This window comes from Somniosus microcephalus, chromosome 5 (genome assembly GCF_052327205.1).
Source record: "Somniosus microcephalus isolate GS21.2 chromosome 5, FLI_Smic_1.0, whole genome shotgun sequence".
NCBI lineage: Eukaryota > Metazoa > Chordata > Chondrichthyes > Squaliformes > Somniosidae > Somniosus > Somniosus microcephalus.
Window position 1 is genome coordinate 121,813,405 of NC_140991.1, and position 22,451 is coordinate 121,835,855.

At 44.9% G+C, this 22,451-nt stretch overlaps 1 protein-coding gene across 1 annotated transcript in view; it reads right to left on the reverse strand.

The window, feature by feature from the left end:
* Positions 1-22,451, reverse strand: part of LOC147117285 (ATP-binding cassette sub-family A member 13-like) — a 250,509-nt gene that overhangs the window by 181,068 nt on the left and 46,990 nt on the right. Inside the window, exons 10-13 of the mRNA XM_085988134.1 lie at positions 21,441-21,580; positions 7,984-8,094; positions 6,061-6,151; positions 2,979-3,155 (exon numbers count right to left, since the gene is read on the reverse strand). Coding sequence (XP_085844260.1) covers positions 2,979-3,155; positions 6,061-6,151; positions 7,984-8,094; positions 21,441-21,580 — 519 coding nt within the window. The remainder of the gene's footprint in view (positions 1-2,978; positions 3,156-6,060; positions 6,152-7,983; positions 8,095-21,440; positions 21,581-22,451) is intronic.

A 22,451-nucleotide genomic window follows, 5' to 3' on the forward strand; every position in this document is an offset into this window, starting at 1 on the left:
TGATCTCTGGTTGGTTCCTCGACATATTGGTCCAGGAAACCATCCCGTAAACACTCCAGGAATTCCTCCTCCACAGTATTGTTACTAATTTGGTTAGCCCAATCTATATGTGGATTAAAGTCACCCATGATGACTGCTGTGCCCTTATTGCACGCTTCTTTAATTTCCCTTTTAATGCCAGACCCAACCTCCTCCTTACTGTTTGGAGGTCTATATACCACTCCCACTAACATTTTCTGCCCCTTAGTATTTCTCAATTCTACCCATACAGATTCCACATCATCAGAGCTAATATCCTTCCTTACAATTGTGTTAATCCCTTCTTTAACCAGTAATGCTACCCCACCTCCCTTTCCTTTTTGCCTACCTTTCCTGAATATTGAATAGAATGACATCTCTGGAGGAGCGATGGGCATCTATTGAGCAGAGAAACCAGACCTTCAAGGAAGTCCTTCTGAGTAGGACTGCCAGTGCAGATACGGGTCCCCATGGCCCCCTGATGTGCAGCAAGGTGCTCTCAAGCCTGAATATCGAATACCCCTGGATGTTGAGTTCCCAGCCTTGGCCATCCTTGAGCCACGTTTCCATAATCCCATCCAAATCATATTCGTTTACCTCTATTTGCGCAGCCAATTCATCCGCCTTATTACGAATGCTCCTTGCATTAAGACATAAAGCCTTCAGGCTTGCTTTTTTAACGCTCTTAGACCTATTAGAATTATTATTTACTGTGGCCACATTTGATTTAAACTGTTGATTTCTCTGACTGCCACTTTTGTTTTTCTCCGTCCTATCTTTTGCTTTTATTCTTGTTTCCCTTTCCTCTGTCTCCCTGCTCAAGTTCCCAACCCCCTGCCATTTTAGTTTAAACCCTCCCCCAGAGCACTAGCAAACACTCCCCCTAGGACATCGGTTCCAGCCCTGCCCAGGTGCAAACCGTCCAGTTTGAACTGGTCCCACCTCCCCCAGAACCAGTTCCAATGTCCCAGGAACTTGAATCCCTCCCCCGGCACCATTCCTCTAGCCACGTATTCATCTGAAATATCCTTCTATTTCTACTCTGACTAGCACGTGGCACTGGTAGCAATCCTGAGATTACTACCTTTGAGGTCCTATTTTTTAATTTACCTCCTAACTCCCTATATTCCGCTTTTAGGACATCATCCCGATTTTTACCTATATCGTTGGTGCCTTTCTGCACCACGACAACTGGCTGTTCACCCTCCCCTTCCAAGATGTTCTGCAGCCGCTCTGAGACATCCTTGACCCTTGCACCAGGGAGGCAACACACCATCCTGGAGTCTTGTTTGCGGCCGCAGAAACGCCTATCTATTCCCCTTACAATAGAATCCCCTATTACTATAGCTCTACCGCTCTTTTTCCTCCCGTGCTGTGCAGCAGAGCCACCCCTGGTGCCAGGAAGTTGGCTGCTGCTGCTTTCCTCTGATAAGCCATCCCCCCCAACAGCACTCAAAGTGGTGTATCTGTTTGAGAGGGGGATGTCCACAGGGGACCCCTGCACTACCTGCCTGCGCCTAGTACTCTGCCTGTTGGTCACCCATTCCCTTTCTTCCTGTCCAACCTCTACCTGCGGTGTGTCCAACTCCGTAAACGTGCTATTCATGGCGTCCCGAGCATCGCGAACGCTCCAGTATGCATCCAATCGCAGCTCCAGTGCCGCAATGCGGGCTGTCAGTAGCTGCAGCTGGATGCACTTCCTGCACATGTAGTTGTCAGGGACACGGGAAGTGTCCCTGAGTTCCCACATATCGCAGGAGGAGCATACCACATGACAGGGCTGTCCTGCCATGACTTACCCTTTAATTAATTGAATTTAAATTAAATCAATGAATCCCACTAATCACACTACAGTTAAATGGCTTACCAACAGTCCCCTCTACACCAGAGAGACCTTAGTAACTATAAACCACAGAGTTAAAGTTTAAAAAAGAGAGAAATACTCACCAACCAATCACTTACCTGCTTCCTGGTGACATCACACTTTGATTACTTTTTACCTCTCTCTCCCGCTGCTGAATTGGTAAGCCTCGCTCACTGCCGCCGCTTTTATACTCGGCTGCGCTCCTCAATCCAGTCCCAGGTCCCCCGCTGTGGTCGGGCCTCGCTCACTGCCGCCGCTTTTATGCTTGGCTGTGCTCCTCATTCCAGTCCCAGGTCCGCCGCTGTGGTCGGGCCTCGCTCACTGCCGCCGCTTTTATACTCGGCTGCGCTCCTCAATCCAGTCCCAGGTCCCCCGCTGTGGTCGGGCCTCGCTCACTGCCGCCGCTTTTATGCTTGGCTGTGCTCCTCATTCCAGTCCCAGGTCCGCCGCTGTGGTCGGGCCTCACTCACTGCCGCCGCTTTTATACTCGGCTGCGCTCCTCAATCCAGTCCCAGGTCCGCCACTGTGGTCGGGCCTCGCTCACTGCCGCCGCTTTTATACTCGGCTGCGCTCCTCAATCCAGTCCCAGGTCCGCCGCTGTGGTCGGGCCTCGCTCACTGCCGCCGCTTTTATACTCGGCTGCGCTCCACAATCCAGTCCCAGGTCCGCTGCCTGAGTTAAAATTGCTCGGAGTCGGGAACCAGGCGGGGGGGGGGTCCCGCCCGCCAGTTTTTGCGATTTTAACCCCCCACACGCCTCCAAACCCGACTCCACGGCTCAATGAAAATCGAGGCCAATGTCTCCACTAAAACAGCAAAGTGGAATTTCACAGGAATGTGTTAAGCATTCATATGTTACAATCTCACAGTGCAAGTTCAAGGCCTTTAGCTTTTACCTATAATACTAAATTCAATTAAAATCATAAAAGGTAATTATAATAGAGGATGAGTGTTATACATTGGAAAATAATCTTTCTCTTAATAGCATCCTCTTAATAAGATAAAATGAATTGAATTAGGAACAATGCTAAAACTTTCAGCCCCAGTTCCCCAGACTTTACTTGGATGGAAGATACCATACTTGGCAATTTACTTACTCGCTAGGAATGTGTTTTTGTTCATTAGCTCATGTACTTTCCGCTCTAGCTGTTCCTCAGATTCCAGTTGTTTGAAGCGGTCCAGTGAAAAGCAGGATGAGATATTAACCATCATCTGTGCGAGAACAGTGATCTGTTGTGCAACTGGGTCACTCATTGTACGGTTTATTATCGTTCCTGAAAAATATAACGTTTTCAACCTTTAATTTAAGTAGATTATTAGTACTTTTTTCCTTTTCTTCTGGCTTTCTTTCCTCCTTCCCTGAAAACATTCATTCTTACTATGAGATGGTCCTTCAGAACAGCCTCCAATTGCCCATTCTAAATGTGTGAATCTGGCGAGTGTTTACATACAGGATATTCAGCTGTGGAGGATACGATACTACAGTTGAACCCGATCTGGTTTCAGCCGACATCAGTACACACACTTCTCAGCAAAAGTCCTTGAATAGTGATCAGCACTGGGACTCCGGCTGATTTTCCTCACGCTAGCACAAAGATACAAAGGCTAACTGTAGTGCCTGAACTGTTTCCCCAACTGAGACCAGTCAGCTCAGCCCAGACTGGGGATCAAGCCTCAGACATTCTGGTCTTTGTGGCTTAGTACCCCACCATGTGGTGCATTTATGAACTAAGCCATTCAGGGGAGTTGATAATTCATTTAACAGAGAAGTGAATTACTATGCATACTCAGAGCTGTATTCCTGACCACAGGGATTATTCAAGCTAAACCTCCCAACATGCAGAACAGGAGATGCTAACTAAAGAGAGAAGAAAAGGAAATCCAGTTTAGGTAGCTTCGGTTGTCTAAAAATATAATTTACTAATTTATTATTCATAAAGCACAATTAATATATCTTCACGTGTCCTGAAGGTTTTGAGTTATGATGTGAGAAATTATGGCCTGTAATTTGCGGTCAGCGGCGAAACAAAGGCGCACGCCGCTAGCCCCGAAGAAAGCTGCCCACAGCGATCTCAGGATCTCTGGTGGAAAGTTTGCCTTTTTCAATGTTCAATTGATTTCAGCGCTCTGTAATTGGAATTCCTAATATGATGCTGCATTGATGTCAACAAGCTGTCTAAGCAGCCAATCACATTGCAATATTCTCAGACAGGAAACCAGGAAATGAGAAGCTGCTTTTATCTGGACTTTTAAAAAATGTTAGAGAGAGCGAAATGAAGATTGGGACTCTCAGATGGGGCTAAAGTAGAAGCTGAAATATCATGAACAAACTTAAAAACAACAATTTTTTTAGCCTTTTTAAAAAAATTGTAATTTTTATCATAATGGAGAAATTTGACACTCCACAAATATAAAATTTGTTTTTCAGGGCTAGAACATTTGTTTACCAGTCAATACGCTGTTAAAACCCCAGTTACACCTATTCCAAGAAGGCTTAACATTTAATGGGGTATTTAACTGTGATATTGCTGAGGAAAAGCCCAAGTTTTCGTCAGTTTCACTGATTACACTGATTGCTGGCTCTGGGGAGGGGGCTCCACAGCGCAGCCAGTATTGGGGCAGTGAATGACTGACCAAAACTTCAGGATTTCCGTGTTTAGATGCGCATGCGCTAAATCCTGAAGTTGCGGTCGGTTTCAGAGAGGTGACAGCGAATGCTGGTAGTTTGCCATCATTACCCACCACAAACTCTGGGCCTACGTATTCTCAAATGAACCTAATTTTGCACGAGTATATTAGCATAATTACTTAAAAATTGTGTCCAGAAAAAAATATCCATACTTTGACTGCAACTAGTAACTTATGCAGCAGGACCACTGTCCCTTATCATTTATAACAAAGAAGAATATTCTTCATTTTAGTACAATAAACATTGCAACTTACATCATAACCTTTCCCCACAAGACACATGTAGCGCAAAACCTGAATCTGTGACAATTAATACACATAATGGCTCTGAATTTGCGGTTGGAGGCTTCCCCTGGGGAAATGCCTCCGATCTGCAAATAAAATGCCTGCGTACCTGGTGGTCTGGGAGGTGCGTAGACTCGTGGTCCTGGGCCTCTCTGGGTACCCGCGCAGAGGCCCTCATATCCCAGGGGCGGATGCGGTTCGAAAGCATCCCTGGGATCACGTGGGCCAGCCCAACCAATAAAAGAAGGGAATCCCCATTCATGCTTATGGGGATTCCGTACGTACAGAAACCAAGTTTTACAAGCTCAGATACCTATCATATCTCTCAGATTAATAACCAGTGGACATTCCTGTCCAATTTTTCTCTATGAATAAAATCTCAGGTTTAGGAAACCTTGTGGAACTGTGGTTTATTATCTAGCGTGGCATTGTAATAGGAGGCGGCATGTGAATCCTGGGATTTGGGGAAAATTAATAAGCAAATACTAACTCTTATATTTCCCTTCCTGCCTATGCTATGCCTCTAATCCTCTCCCTCATTATACTTCTGTCTCAAATGACCTTCTCTTTATCTTCTCTCTTATTTCACACCTCTCTCAATTTCTCTAATGACCTTCATGCTTTTGTGATTTTCATTGATTTCAGTGGGATGGAAATTGGGCGGATCTACAACATGCAGGCAATCCACTCTGTCAGATTACCGTCCAGTTAGTGAAGGTGAAAATTACGCCATTGTATCAGGTCTCCAACCTCACATGGATTTTCTGGGCATTCCCAGGCACTGTGTGATATTGGAGCTATGCACGGAGTAGATGCAGGCCTAGCAAAACCATTCAAATAAGACAAGAGGCAGCATTCCCAGTTTCCTGCCTCACTTTCCTCCATACGGATCTTTGGGTGGCTCAGCAGAGGGGTGTCTTGTATTGGGACCCCCAGAGACTGGAGGGTCTGTAGGGTTCACAGGACAGCCCAAAGGTAGATCCAGCAGACCCAGGTGCCCAAATGTCCCAACAGAGTGCTCCCCTCTCCTTACTGGTGCAATACCCAAAGAAGAAAATCTACCCTTGCGCGTGTGTGAGTGTGTGTGTATATATATATATATATATATATATATATATGTGGCAGTTGAATACATTATTGCAATCACAATCAGGCTAAGATACTTAGAACAACACAACAGAAACATCCACAAAATCAAAACTGTACCGTAATGCTGTAAATCTTCCAAAAGTTCATCAGTATCAATACCCAGTTGACTCTGAATGAAACTGCGTACAAACTTATTCTGTAAAGCCCCCTGCAACAAAAAAAAGTTCCATTCATGCCAATCTAGTTTATTATAGTTGTGCAAATGGATACTAAAATCAACACATTATTGCATTAAAAATACAAATATACTGTTGTGAGCCATACAAAACAACTGCAGTAACACCAATCAAGAATCACACATCAGATAACTTTGTATTTTGACTTGGTCTTTTACATTGTCAAGCAAATGTTTTCTTGCACGGAGAACTGAAGACTTATAATGAAGATTGTACCTGTGAGTTGTATGTTTTTTTGTACGTTTTTTTTGAAAAGCCATCATCAGTATTCAAAAATGTTAAGGAAATTATATTTTGTGTGGAGAGAGAGAATAACCAGAAGAGTTATAGTCATTTCATCACAATGATGTCACATGCATGTGACACAAAAATGACAGCAAAATATGTGTTTGTAAATAAATGAGGAAAAAATGCCAAACAATGTTTCACAAAAGCAGTTCTCCTTTAACTTTTAGTTGGAGGGAAGGTACCCATCCTTGTCAGATACATTATTCATCTGTATCTCTTCTCAACCAGCACCAACACAGAATGTGTTTGTAACAATAAATTACAGATGCAGTAAATTTATCATATCATGAAAAAGAAACCAGCATCACTGCCCCTTCTTCTCAAACAGACAGAGCAGCACCAACCAGAATTAGTGTCAGACTGGTTCGGTTGGTAGCACATTTACCTTTAAGCCCCAAGCTAATTATCTAGTCTGGCTCTCCAGTGCAGTACGTCGGAGGGAGTATATTTTCTGATGCTCCAAGCCCAAATTTCAGGCAGTAGAACAGTGGGTGGAAGCAGGAATTCAGATGGGAAGTTGTTCCATGGCCTTCTACCAATTCTTGGATTTTCTGCCTGAAATTTGGCAGATATTGAATACATCTCCCCAAATATAGGTGGGCAAATATATTCAAATTATGCATTAATTACACTATGACTTCAAATGTTGCATTTTCTATCATTAATGGCATAGTTAAACTGGATGCTGGGAACACAGATACGTTCCTGGCATCTAGCGTTGCTATGGGGAAGGAGTATTTAAGCCAGGACATCAATTTTAATATTTTCAAAAATTTAGAAGTACTCCTTTGGCTGCCACAGAAGCATGTTCATCTGTTACTGATGCTCAAGGCCTGAAGCACACTCCACTCCATCAAGGCAGGCTCCACGGCACTGGCAAAATACAACTTGGAACCCACCAAATACATGTCAATGGGACTGTCAGGATTTCTGACAGAATGGAAAATCTAGGCCAGGGAGGATTAAATTGTCTGAGATGCCATCCTTCAGAGCAGATGTTAACTGAGGCCGCATCTGGCTGTTCCAGTTGCTCAGACAGGTGTTAAAGATCCCAAAGCACATTGAAAGAAGAGCAATATTCTCCCAGTGTCTTATCCGACACTTCTTTCTCAAGCAGTACCACCAAAAAACAGATTAACTGGTCATTCATCTCATTGCTGATTATAGGATTTTGTTGGTGCAGAATAACTGCTGCATTTGTCTACATAACAGTGACTGAACAACAAAAACAATTCATTGTGTGATATTTGATGCAGTAAAACACTATATAAATATAAATATTCTTATATACAAAATATCAGGATTATGTTTTGTGACTATATTGAGGACTAAATTTCTATTCAAAGCTATAGGATAAACAGAGTACTTCAATGGTCATCGTACATTACGAGGTTGTCATCAATTATAAGTATAACATATGGACCCAGTATAGTATTGTTCATCCAATCAGCAAAATGAAAACATTTCTCCTCCACTGTCTATCAAATAAACAGAGTGATGTAACTTTTTCAGATACCTGAAGCTGATTTAGTTTAAGATTTTCCTGCATTTGCAAAAGGCTTGAGGTTTTCAGCCATACTTCTGAATAGGTCTTCAGCTCGTCAGCTATACTGAATGTCCTGTTGGCCTGAATAAAATACAGAAAACATTAATCAGCAGCTTGTAATATGAAACCAGTTACTGGATCAAGATGTGCCTTCACCAGTTTTGTGACTGTTGTTTCAGTACTGGGAGGTGCTGGGGGTTGGGAGGGGGGGTGGAGTACTTTAACTGCCGGCTGCTGCCCATTTCTTACCTGAAAATCTGGTGGGGACCTTGTGTACCCATTTGCCCAACTTTCAGGCAGGCCTTTAAATGCGTGCACAGCACCTCCACCCAAAACACGCAGGCGTCTGTATGGATATCCAAATCAGGGTCCTACGCCTGTTGTAAAACCCCAATTGCAACGTTCACGGAAAAATGGGTGAAACATGCACGCCCCATTTCTCCTGGTATTGAAAGGCCACACTGGTTGTCCTTAAACAGCCCACTGGTGGCTTCTCTCTAAAGGTTAAGCTTTGTGGGTTTTATTTAAGATTTATGTGGGACAAGAAGGAGCAGGAGTACTTTTCTGGGCCCACAGAAAACGGGACATGCCACCTGTAGTGTATGTACCTTGAAGAAGGAACTATATTCTGCAGCCCCTGTATACTGCAGTACCAGTAGTGACCACCCCTGTATATAAGCCTGTGTAGTAACTTTGTATAGTAGTTCCAGTTTTGTCTCCATTCAGTAAACACCCGTTATAACCAACTTCTGCAGTCCGTGTCTCAATTACACACGGACATTACATTGGCGACGAACAGATCCGAACTTACCTACAGTTCTGCACCACCTCACGGGGATCCATCCCTGAAGCGAAGTTATTGGAAGTCGAAGCCAGAAGGAAGAAATCCAAAAAGAAAGGAAAAAGAAAAAAAACAGACAGAGGAAACGGGCGTCGACCGTGGGCAACCACCCTCTGATTCATCGAATTCGAAGATTTGCAGGAGAGGCTGTCGAGAGCTGGGCTTGGTTATCCAGTCTATGGTGTTCCAGCTAATCGGGCTGGTGGCAGGTAGTAAACTGATCCTTCCTGGGCTGCGGCGGGCTAGAGCTCGATCGGGTGGCTTTTCAACGGGGCCGAGCAGCGTTGTCGGGAAAGAGGAGAGAGAGAGGGTGGAGCACACAGGGCGCGGCCGGTGCTACGAAGCCGGGCAGCGTACAGACCCGAGAAGAGGGAGGAAAGTGTCCCATAGGGTCTGCTCTGACGACGGGAACAGTAATTAAAATAAAGGAAAAAGAACTTAGAAGCGCAGAAAGCCGCGAGGAGCTGCAGTTTGCCACGGGGACCGCAGAGAGCGGCGTTGGCAGCAGCGCGGGGGGAAGCGCGCGAAGACCATAGGGCGTCGCCATCAAGGCATAAAAACGCCAGCAACAGCGCTGGCAGCAGCGGAAAAGACAGAAAGCGCGGGAGGCGCCATCTTAATCCAGCGGGGAAGAAGGCAAAGCGCGGGAGGCGCCATCTTAGATCTCCAAGATGCCAAAGACTGGCAATATCACTGCCTTCGATAATGAAGTAGAAGACTGGGCCACGTATGTGGAAAGAGTCGAAGTATATTGCAAGGCAAATGAAGTAGCCGATGAGAAAAAGGCATCGGTACTACTAAACTTAATGGGCGCAAGAACGTACGGCCTATTGCGGAACCTGATCACTCCAGTCAAACCGATGGGGAAGAGTTTTAACGAAATTGTTGATATCCTACAGGGACACCTAAATCCTACACCGCTGCTAATAGCAGAAAGATTTAAATTCCACGAGAAATCAGCATAAAGATGAGAGCAATGCTGATTACCTTACGGAACTACGCAAGCTATCAAAGCACTGCCAGTTCGGAGCAGGACTGGCAGATACCCTACGGGACAAATTTGTCTGTGGACTCCTGAGTGAAGGAACCCAGAAGAGGTTACTCTCGGAGAAAGAGCTGACGCTAGATAAGGCTTTCAGCGTGGCAGTATCGTACGAAGCAGCAGCAAGGGGAGCAGCGGAAATACAGCAAAAGCCACAGGAATACGGCACCCATGAAATGACACGGGGATTTGAAAAATGTTATCGCTGCGGCAGAACAACCCATGACCAGAAGGACTGCTGGTTCAAGGACAAAACATGCAGGCAATGCGGAAAGATGGGACACATAGCACGAGTTTGCAGGTCCGGGAAGAAGACTAACGACAACAAAAATACTACTAAGGAAAAGTACAGGGAAGTACAGAAGATGACGGACAGTAGTTCCGAAGACCAGAAGAGCGATAGTGAATCCAGGAACAAGAGACTAAGCTGTCTCAAACTACACAACATAATCGCAAAAGAGGATCACCGAACCATTTGGGTCACCCTCACGATAGCAGGGTCCCAAGTCAAAATGGAATTGGATACAGGATCAGCCCTGACCGTCATGAATCGACGAGACTACGAGCGGCTATTCTCACACATACCCTTGAAAGACACATCCATTGTCTTGAAGACATATACGGGGCAGAAAGTATACCCCAGAGGGAAAATAAGGGTGCCTGTCGAATACAACGGCAAGGAAATACAGAAATTGTATCTGTACATACTGCAAGATGGTGGACCACCGTTATTGGGACGTGAATGGATCAGAAAGATAAGATTAGACTGGCACTCCATTCAGGCACTGACTGTGGCTGGTAAAAAGGATGACGACGTCACACCTGGACGATTGTCAAAAATCTTAGCTAACGCTAAAGAGGTATTTCAACAAGGACTGGGAACTCTTAAAGGCGTAACCGCCTCGATAAAAATAGAAGAGAATGCAATTCCCAAGTTTTTCAAAGCAAGACCGGTACCGTATGCAATTCGCCCAGCCGTCGAGGCAGAGCTGGAGAATCTGGAGAATGCAGGCGTGTTATCTAAGGTAGACTGGAGCGAGTGGGTGACACCCATCGTTCCTGTCATGAAGAAAACGTTAAACAATAAGTCTGAGGAGCCAAGGAAGGTTTGCATCTGTGGGGACTTCAAGGTGACTGTGAACCCAGTCCTTCAAACAGTACAGTATCCTCTTCCGAGGATAGAAGATATTTTCGCCTCACTATCTGGAGGGAAACGTTTTACAAAAATTGACCTAGCGCAAGCATATTTGCAGATGGAGGTTGAAGAATCCTCTAGGAAATATCTCACGATAAACACTCACAAAGGTCTTTACCAGTATAATCGACTGGTATTCGGAGTAGCATCAGCTCCGGCTATATGGCAAAGAGCGATGGAACAAGCCCTGCAAGGGATTCCGGGGACTCAGTGTTACTTGGACGACATCCTAGTGACAGGTGAAAATGACAGTGAACACCTTGCCAGCCTAGAGCAGGTGCTCACTAGACTAAGAGAACATGGGCTACGAGCCAATCGCCCCAAGTGCGAGTTTTTTCAGAAACAAATATTGTATTGTGGCCAGGTGATTGATGAAGAGGGGTTACATAAGTCCCCTGACAAAATTGAAGCGGTAGTTAAGGCTCCAGCGCCTGAAAGTGTGTCGCAACTGAGGTCATTCCTCGGATTGGTGAATTACTACCATAAGTTTTTGCCGAATTTGTCCACAATTCTGCACCCACTGAACGCCCTGCTACAAACTGGAGTAGCATGGAAATGGAGCGATGAATGTAAGCGGGCCTTTCAGAATTGTAAAGGCCTGATCACTTCAAGAGAAGTATTGGCTCACTACAACCCATCACTACCGATAAGACTGCCGTGTGATGCGTCTCCCTACGGCGTTGGAGCGGTACTGTCACATAAATCCCTTGATGGTTCAGAGAGGCCGATAGCTTTTGCGTCACGCTCGTTAACTGCAGCCGAGCGTAACTACGCCCAGATTGACAGAGAGGCCCTCAGCCTGGTGTGGGGGGTGAAGAAGTTCAAGCACTACCTGCACGGACAGAAATTTACTCTACTAACTGATCTTGTCTCCATTTTCAACCCTAAGAAGGGCGTCCCGATAATGACAGCACAACGGCTAGAGGTGGTCCCTTTTCCTAGGGGCACACCAATATGACATCGAGTACAAAGGAACTAAACAGCATGGGAATGCTGATGGATTGTCGCGCCTACCGTTGCCGACGGTGGAAAAAGCACCTGCAGTGGATCCTGTGGAGATATTCCACTCGACCATAGTCGAATGTCTACCTGTGACGAATGCAAACATAGAAAAGGAAACACGAAATGACCCGACACTCTCCAGGGTCTATGATTTAACGGTGAAGGGATGGCCAGCACATGGCAAACCACTGCTGCCAGCATTCTCGCCGAGAAGAGAACAGCTGTCAGTGTGCCGAGGAACCTTGATGTGTGGATCCAGAGTAGTAATTCCACCCAAATTGAAGGATAGAGTGCTCAATGAGCTTCATGAGGGTCATCTGGGAGGGGTAAAAATGAAGAACTTAGCCAGAGCGTTTGTGTGGTGGCCGGGAATCGATAGAGAAATCGAAGAGATGACCAAGAGCTGTACAGGATGCCAGAAGGTCCAAAACGCCCCACCACAAGCCCCTCTACATCCATGGGAGTGGCCCTCATCTCCATGGCAAAGGGTACACATTGATTTTGCTGGTCCATTTATGGACTTGATGTTTTTAATTGCGGTGGATGCACATTCAAAGTGGCCAGAGGTAATAAAAATGTCCTCAACCACCACAGAAAAAACTATCACAGTCTTACGAACCATATTTGCCAGAAATGGGCTGCCTGAACAGATTTGCTCCGACAATGGACCACAGTTTGTGTCTGAAGAGTTCTGGAGGTTCTTAAAGAACAATGGTGTTAAGCATTACACATCCGCCCCATATCATCCAGCCACCAATGGATTGGCTGAGAAGTTCGTTCAAACATTCAAGAAGGCTATCAAGGCAATGTGTAATGAAGACATACCCCTACAACACAAGATGGATAACTTCTTGTTTGCCTACTGGAATGCGACACATGCGGTTACCAACCAAACTCCAGCCATGATGTTCTTCAATCGAAGACTAAGATGCCGCTTGGATTTGGTTAAGCCAAACATCAGAAGAGATGTGGAGAACAGGCAGTTTCAGAATATGAATGAAAGGCCAACCAGGAGTTTCAAGATAGGTCAACCAGTTTTGGCCCGGGACTACCGCACAGAGAAATGGCAGCCAGGAACGATCTGCACACGGCAAGGACCTCTAATGTATACCGTGGACGTTGGAGAGAGCATTGTAAGATGCCATGCTGACCAGATTCTAGAGTCACTGGAAAACGTAAAATCTACACCACGATCCTATACACCTGGTGATGAAACCGAAGTACCAATTGCATCTACCTCTGAATCGGTGATATTGGAAGCAGACGATCCAAACAATGACGTTGATCCCGAATCAACTTTGCCAGAAGAACCTGATACCCCAAAGAGGCGTTATCCGGACAGAATCAGGAAGCCTCCTCAAAGACTGAATTTATAATTGATTAACTTCAGCTAATGTATATAGCAACTGTAATTGTAAATATGTTATTTAATTATTAATCGAATGTTATGTACTGTTTAGCTAAAAGGGGAGGAATTGTAGTGTATGTACCTTGAAGAAGGAACTATATTCTGCAGCCCCTGTATACTGCAGTACCAGTAGTGACCACCCCTGTATATAAGCCTGTGCAGTAACTTTATATAGTAGTTCCAGTTTTGTCTCCATTCAGTAAACACCTGTTATAACCAACTTCTGCAGTCCGTGTCTCAATTACACACGGACATTACACCACCAAAATTGCGCCTGGTCGGCACCCAACTTGAAAGTCTCCGCAACTGGGTTATCGAAAAGCATTGCAAAAACAAACAGGAAAATATCTCCTCTCTTCACTATTTGTAATGAAACTGTAAATGTAAGCATAAAGAACACATTTATAATATCACCGCCAATAGTAAGTAGACATAGGAAACTTTCCCCTAGTTCATAAATAGGTTAAACAGGGAACTTTTAAGAAAAGCAAAACAAAGGCCGGAATATTCAGCTTTGACCGGAGTGTAAAATGGGCTGTAACAGATCAAACTGTTACACCCCCTGATATTCCCTGCACCCCTCCTGATATTTCCTATACACCCCCCCGATACTCCCTTACACCCCTCCTGATATTCCCCGCACCCCTCCTGATATTCCCTATACACCCCTGATATTCCCCACACCCCTCCTGATATTCCCCACACCCCTCCTGATATTCCCCACACCCCTCCTGATACTCCCCACACCCCTCCTGATACTCCCCACACTCCTCCTGATACTCCCCACACTCCTCCTGATACTCCCCACACTCCTCCTGATACTCCCCACACTCCTCCTGATACTCCCCACACTCCTCCTGATACTCCCCACACTCCTCCTGATACTCCCCACACTCCTCCTGATACTCCCCACACTCCTCCTGATACTCCCCACACTCCTCCTGATACTCCCCACACTCCTCCTGATACTCCCCACACTCCTCCTGATACTCCCCACACTCCTCCTGATACTCCCCACACTCCTCCTGATACTCCCCACACTCCTCCTGATACTCCCCACACTCCTCCTGATACTCCCCACACTCCTCCTGATACTCCCCACACTCCTCCTGATATTCCCCACACTCCTCCTGATATTCCCCACACTCCTCCTGATATTCCCCACACTCCTCCTGATATTCCCCACACTCCTCCTGATATTCCCCACACTCCTCCTGATATTCCCCACACTCCTCCTGATATTCCCCACACTCCTCCTGATATTCCCCACACTCCTCCTGATATTCCCCACACTCCTCCTGATATTCCCCACACTCCTCCTGATATTCCCCACACTCCTCCTGATATTCCCCACACTCCTCCTGATATTCCCCACACTCCTCCTGATATTCCCCACACTCCTCCTGATATTCCCCACACTCCTCCTGATATTCCCCACACTCCTCCTGATATTCCCCACACTCCTCCTGATATTCCCCACACTCCTCCTGATATTCCCCACACTCCTCCTGATATTCCCCACACTCCTCCTGATATTCCCCACACTCCTCCTGATATTCCCCACACTCCTCCTGATATTCCCCACACTCCTCCTGATATTCCCCACACTCCTCCTGATATTCCCCACACTCCTCCTGATATTCCCCACACTCCTCCTGATATTCCCCACACACCTCCTGATATTCCCCACACTCCTCCTGATATTCCCCACACTCCTCCTGATATTCCCCACACTCCTCCTGATATTCCCCACACTCCTCCTGATATTCCCCACACTCCTCCTGATATTCCCCACACTCCTCCTGATATTCCCCACACTCCTCCTGATATTCCCCACACTCCTCCTGATATTCCCCACACTCCTCCTGATATTCCCCACACTCCTCCTGATATTCCCCACACTCCTCCTGATATTCCCCACACTCCTCCTGATATTCCCCACACTCCTCCTGATATTCCCTACACCCCTCCTGATATTCCCTGCACCCCTCCTGATATTCCCTACACCCCTCCTGATATTCCCTATACACCCCGATATTCCCTACACACCCAATATTCCCTTACACCACTCCCGATATTCCCTACACCCTCCTGTTATTCCCTACAACCCTCCTGATATTCCCTACACCCCTCCTAATATTCCCCACACTCCTCCTGATATTCCCCACACTCCTCCTGATATTCCCCACGCCCCTCCTGATATTCCCTACACCCCTCCTGATATTCCCCACACTCCTCCTGGTATTCCCTACACCCCTCCTGCTATTACCTACACCCCTCCTGATATTCCCAACACCCTCTCCTGATATTCTCTACACCCCTCCTGATATTCCCTACACCCCTCCTGATATTCCCTACACCCCCTCCTGATATTCCCTACACCCCCGATATTCTCTACACCCCTCCTGATATTCCCTACAACCCCTCCTGATATTCCCTACACCCTCCTGTTATTCCCTACATCCCTCCTGATATTCCCTACACCCCTCCTGATATTTCCCACACTCCTCCTGATATTCCCCACACTCCTCCTGATATTCCCCACACCCCCTGATATTCCCTACACCCTCCTGTTATTCCCTACATCCCTCCTGATATTCCCTACACCCCTCCTGATATTCCTTACATTCCTCATGATATTCCCAACACCCCCTCCTGATATTCCCTACACCTCTCCTGATATTCCCTATACACCTCCTGATATTCCCCACACCCCCTGATATTCCCTACACCCCTCCTGATATTCCCTACATCCCTCCTGGTATTCCCCTACACTCCTCCTGATAATCCCTACACCCCTCCTGATATCCCTTACACACACTTCCTGATATTCCCTACACCGCTCCTGATATTCCCTACACACCTCCTGATATTCCCTACACACCCCTCCTGATATTCCCTACACTCCTCCTGGTATTCCCTACACCCCTCCTGATATTCCCCTACACACCCCCTGATAATCCTTTCCATTGATGTCAATGAAAAGGAAAATGAAGCAAGTCATATAACGGGCAGCAGATCTGCTACTGACCATTTTACGCCCCCCATCAAAGTTAAAAGATCTGCCTAAAACTGTCAAATATGACATTAAATGCACTTACTCTCTCAACTAGCTAACTGTGAAGAGCCATAGTTAGTTAATTTGTCTGTGAAAACCCCTGTTAATCTTTGGGTAGCAATAGTCACTTTCCCCATAATTTCACATATGTGAAAACAAGAAGTGATCTGAAATAATACTGCAGAAAGAACTGCCATAAGTCAGTCATGGGTGAGATATTCCCCATCAATACTTTGTCAGAAATTTTAATTTCACCATGACCCTTCAACAGCTATGCTGCAGTATACTACATGTTGAGCAATAAATCCACATTTTTAAAGTAATTAGGCAGTTCTTTATCTTATTGCAAGATGTTGTAATTCCCAACAATCAAATAAAACCAAATTCAAATTATTAATGTTTACTTACCCATTGCATTTTTTCCAATTGCAAAACAATTTTTTTAGTGTTTGTGGTTTGAATTTTTCAATATGATGTTATAAAATGTTTGAGAAATGATAGAGAAAACATCGGAACATAATTAAAGCTGAGTTTATACACATAAATTAATGATTAGCACATAATGTGTAGTCAAATATGGCAAAACAGAATGAAAGGTCATGCAGATCCGTGGTGACAATTATGTTCCATTTGGCAACATAACCAAAAGTTCATTTGTAAATATGCAGAATATCAATTTTTTTTGGTTACTGCACTGTTTGCACATATTTAAATCTGGGTTTACATGTGACCTGACACACAAAATACCAATATGTGTGATACTCATGTCTAGAAGTGTTAGATATAGTGCTTCAAAAGGTTGAATGCCCACAATGTCAAATTGAAAAGGAGCAAATGTGCTTTTATACAGCCCGAGGTTGTGTACCGTGGTCTGAAAGTGGTTTGCAACCAGTGAAGGAAAAGGTTGATGCTGTCATCAATGCTCCAAAGCCACAGAATGTGTCTGAATTAAGATCTTTCCTTGGAATGGTCCAGTACTACGCACGTTTCTTACCTGAGTTAGCAACCATATTAGCTCCATTGCACAAGCTCCTCAAGAAGGATGTCCAGTGGAAGTGGATGAAAGTACAACAGGAAGCTTACGATGCTTGTAAGAGAAGTCTCTCTAGCGATGCTCTACGTGTGCACTACGACAGAGCATGAGCGTAAGTTAGCGTGTGATGCTTCCAGCTACGGTGTGGGAGCTGTCATAAGCTACGTAATGGATGACAGTCAAGAGAAACTAATCACGTTGGCATCGCAAGCCCTCATAAAGAGAGAAAGAAACTACACGCAAATTGAAAAGGAAGTACTTGCCATAGTGTTTGGAATCAAGAAATTCCAACAGTTCCTGATCGGCAGAAAGTTTACCCTGATAACTGATCACAAAAAGCAGGACAAATACAATCCGGCCAATTACCGCCCCATCACTCTACTCTCAATCATCAGCAAAGTGATGCAAGGTGTTGTCGACAGTGCTATCAAGCAGCACTTACTCACCAATAACCTGCTCACTGATGCCCAGTTTGGGTTCGGCCAGGACCACTCGGCTCCAGATCTCATTACAGCCTTGGTCCAAACATGGAGAAAAGAGCTGAATTCAGAGCTGAGGTGAGAATGACTGCCCTTGACATCAAGGTAGCATTTGACCGAGTGTGGCATCAAGGAGTTCTAGTAAAACTGAAGTCAATGGGAATCAGGGGGAAAACGCTCCACTGGCTGGAGTCATACCTAGCACAAAGGAAGATGGTTGTGGTGATTGAAGGTGAATCATCACAGTCCCAGGACATGGCTACAGGAGTTCCTCAGGGCAGTGTCCTAGGCCCAACCATCTTCAGCTGCTTCATCAATGACCTTGCCTCCATAATAAGGCCAGAAGTGGGGATGTTCGCTAATGACTGCACAGTGTTCAGTGCCATTCACAACTCCTCAGATAATGAAGCAGTCCATGCCCAGCAAGACCTGGACGACATTCAGGCATGGGCTGATAAATGGCAGGTAACATTCGCACCACACAAGTGCCAGGCAATGGTTATCTCCAACAAGCGAGCATCTAACCACCGCCCCTTGACATTCAACGACATTACCATCGCCAAATCCACCACCATCAATATCCTGGGGGGTCACCATTGACCAGAAACTTAACTGGACCAGTCACATAAATACTGTGGCAACAAGAGCAGGTCACAGGTTGGGTATTCTGCAGCGACAAAGCAGCCCGGTTGATTGGCACCCTGCCCACCACCTTAAACATTCACTCCCTCCACCACCGGCGCACCGTGGCTGCAGTGTGTACCATCTACAAGATGCACTGCAGCAACTCGCCAAGACTTCTTCAGCAGCACCGCCCAAACCCACGACCTCTACCACATAGAAGGACAAGGGCAGCAGGTGCATGGGAACACCACCACTTCCAAGTTACCCTCCAAGTCACACACCATCCTGACTTGGAAGTATATCACCATTCCTTCATTGTCGCTGGGTCAAAATCCTGGCACTCCCTCCCTAAAAGCACTGTGGGAGTACCTTCACCACACGGACTGCAGCGGTTCAAGAAGGCGGCTCACCACCACCTTCTCAAGGGAGCACTCCTAGCAATATTGGGGCCCAAATCTGCCATCCCTGCAATGGCCGCATCAACAATGCAATGTTGGGCAGTGTTGTTGTCACAATATGACTACATGATTGAATATCGCACTTCAAAGCAAAAACGTAATCGCAGATGCCTTGTCCAGGTTGCCACATGAGGACTCATGTGTTGGGAGTGAAGGTGAGATTTTCACACTAGGTGCAGTTGATAAAGACTTTCCTGTGAATGCAACTGAGATTGCAGACGAGACTCAAAAGGACTCAGTACTGAAAAGAGTGTATGAAAACACCTTGAATGGATGGACCGATCAGTGTCTGGACACAGAGTTGAAACCATTCCATAATTGTCCTGTGAGCAAGGTTGTATCAAGTGGGGAAACAGAGTGGTGGTACCTACTTCTTTGAGAGATAGAATTCTGGCAGAACTTCATACTGAACATTCAGGGATCGTCAGTATGAAATCAATTGCAAGAAGCTTTGTTTACTGGCCTGGATTGGTCAGTGATCTTGAATCACTTGTCAGCAAATGCAGCGTTTGTCAAAATTGCAGAAACAAACGACCCAAAACTCCACTACAACACTGGTCATGGCCAAGTAGACCTTTTCAGAGAGTACATGTAGACTTCTGTGAGAAAGCAAATTATTATTTCCTAGTACTTGTAGATAGTCACTCAAAGTGGATCGAAGTGAAACACATGGGTTCAAATACTACAACTGAATGTACCACAGATGAGTTGAGGTCTATCTTCGCATGTCATGGCTTACCTGAACAGTTTGTTTCTGACAATGGCCCTCAGTTCCGTTCTGCTGTATTCCAAGAGTTCATAAAATGGAATGGTATCAAACACACTCTCGTTCTACCATATCATCCAGCTTCAAACGGAGCAGCCGGAAGGTTAGTCAGAATAATAAAAGAAGCTCTCAAAAAACAAGTGTTACAGGGTTGTTCGGGACTCAGCATGAAGCAACGTTTGGCAAATTTCTTGCTGAAGTACAGAACTACTCTACACACTACAACTGGATATACCCCAGCAGAACTCTTGATGAAGAGGAGATTGAGAACACGATTGAGTCTTGTTCAACCAAATTTGGCCTCAAGAGTTGAACAGAAACAGTTTGAGTCAGAAATGTTATTATGCCCGCAATCAGAAAGAACGCAGTTTCAAACAAAACACGTATGTTCATGTTCTCAGTCCCCCTGGAAAGTCGAGTTCACACAAGTGGGATGTAGGAACCATAGTAGAGGTTGGTGGAACCAAGAGATATTTGGTTGAAATTGGTGACAACATCCGAAGTGTTCATGTAGATCAAATGATCTCTGCTAGAGATGAACCAAGACGTGATCTTGAACCAGTTGATCATGAACTCATACATGAGTTTGACTCAGTTCAGACTTCAGAAACTGAAATACCGGGTTCAGACAAGTCTGAGATAAAAACAGGATCATCTGTGAGTTCAGAACCAAAACAAAACAGCCCAAAAATTGGTTCAACACCAAAACCTTCTTTAAGGAGATCAGGAAGGCTCCGCAAACCTGTTATTAAACTGAATTTGTAGTTCATTTAAAAGAAAAAGAGCCAGAAGTTTTTGTTATGTGGTACATGTAATGCTGGGAAAGGTGAGACATAGTTTTGTTGTATTTGAGAGGGGAATTCATACATTTTTTAAGAGGAAAGCAGTGTAATGTATTATCACATGGTTTGTCACATGGTTTAGTATGAGCATGCTCAGTTTGCTTAGGCCTAATAAAGCAAGCACATGGACTAGCAACTCATCCTGTCTCTGTCCTTCATTTGTTCTACCCACATATAGTACAGTCTCTTGTCTCTTTTATTGTTTCTGTTTGTATTGTTTTAAATAGTCTTTCCGCTGATGTATACAGTCAGTTCAAGTTTGTATAATCTGTGCTTTCTCTCAGCTGTGAAATTTAAATCAACTACATCAACGTGGTCACCTTGCTATATTACATACATGCTTAAATTGCTTAAGTGTATTACCGATATCCATAAGCAAAACAGGTAGGGAAAAAGAAACAGGCTAGCAGTTGGTACTTGCAGTTAGTGAAGTGCAGTGCACACATGCAAATTCCAAGGGGTGGATTTTCACTTTGTGCGATAGTGTAAATCGGGTGATCATGAATTGGAAAGCCGTTTTACATCTCTCCCAGTTTTTATTTCCATTGAGCCTAGCCTCTTTGATTCACTATCACCCATTTTATCTTATTGCACAATGTCAAAATCTACCCCCAAATGTCAAATGCAGATTGTAACTGTATAAAACCTGCCAGTTTCCCAGCATATTGAACCCTCTCACCTTCCGCATCACTCCCAGGATCTCTGTCGTGTTTGGAGCATACAGTATTTCACCAAGTAGCAGCGGCTTCAGGAAAGTCCACAGCAAAGGCCCATTAGGTGCTTTCAAAATATCCTGATAAAAATTCATGCAGTAGGGAGCTGATGCAGCAAAAAAAAAAGAGGTATTAACTAGCTTTTTCACATCTCACATCAATTAATAATATTCATCTGCAGTGGCAATTGACTGTGAGGCCTGCACACATAGCCAAGGCATATCGATTGAAACCAAAGTAAGGAATAGCTAATACTGGCTAAATGGCTAAAATCTGTAGTCATAAATTCAGAGTCTTGGTACTCATCTGATACCTCTCATCTCTGTGCTTGTACATTGTTCTCTATAACCAGGCAGCCCTACCTCAAATATTAAACAGAATGCTCTGTCTCCACTTCATGTCATTCATCCAATGAAAGAGTTATGGTTCCTTTTCCTTAATATACGATGTGAAGTCTCGAAACGCAAAATCAAAAATTTGAAGGGTTCTCTACTTAGAGAGATGAAATATAATGGCCCAGAAATTCGGGTCTCCACGGGTGAGTACGCGCTGGGTACTCACCCGTAGGCCCAACAAAAGTGCCGGTTTCGTGCATGCACTGCGCATGCGCGGGAAACCGGAACTTCCGTTCCCTTAAAGGAAGGGGATCAGAGGTCGAACGCGTACGCCAGAGAGGCAGTGCGTGCGCCTGGAACTTACATTTTTTTTGCAGGTTTCTCCGGGAGGGTAAGTCTCCAGCAGTTACACTTTTAAAAAACAAGGTAAGTGGTGAATTAATTAAAATTAAAAAAAAATTTCCACAGGTTTATTATTTTTTAATACTTTAAAGAAAGGTAAGTTTATTTTTAGCCCTGTTAGAAAATGTAATTAATTTTTTCAAAAAAATAACTATTTTAAACAATAATTTAAATTAATGTAATTTATAGTTATTTTAAAAATGTGATTTAAAAAAAAAATTATTTGAAGTTTTAGTTATT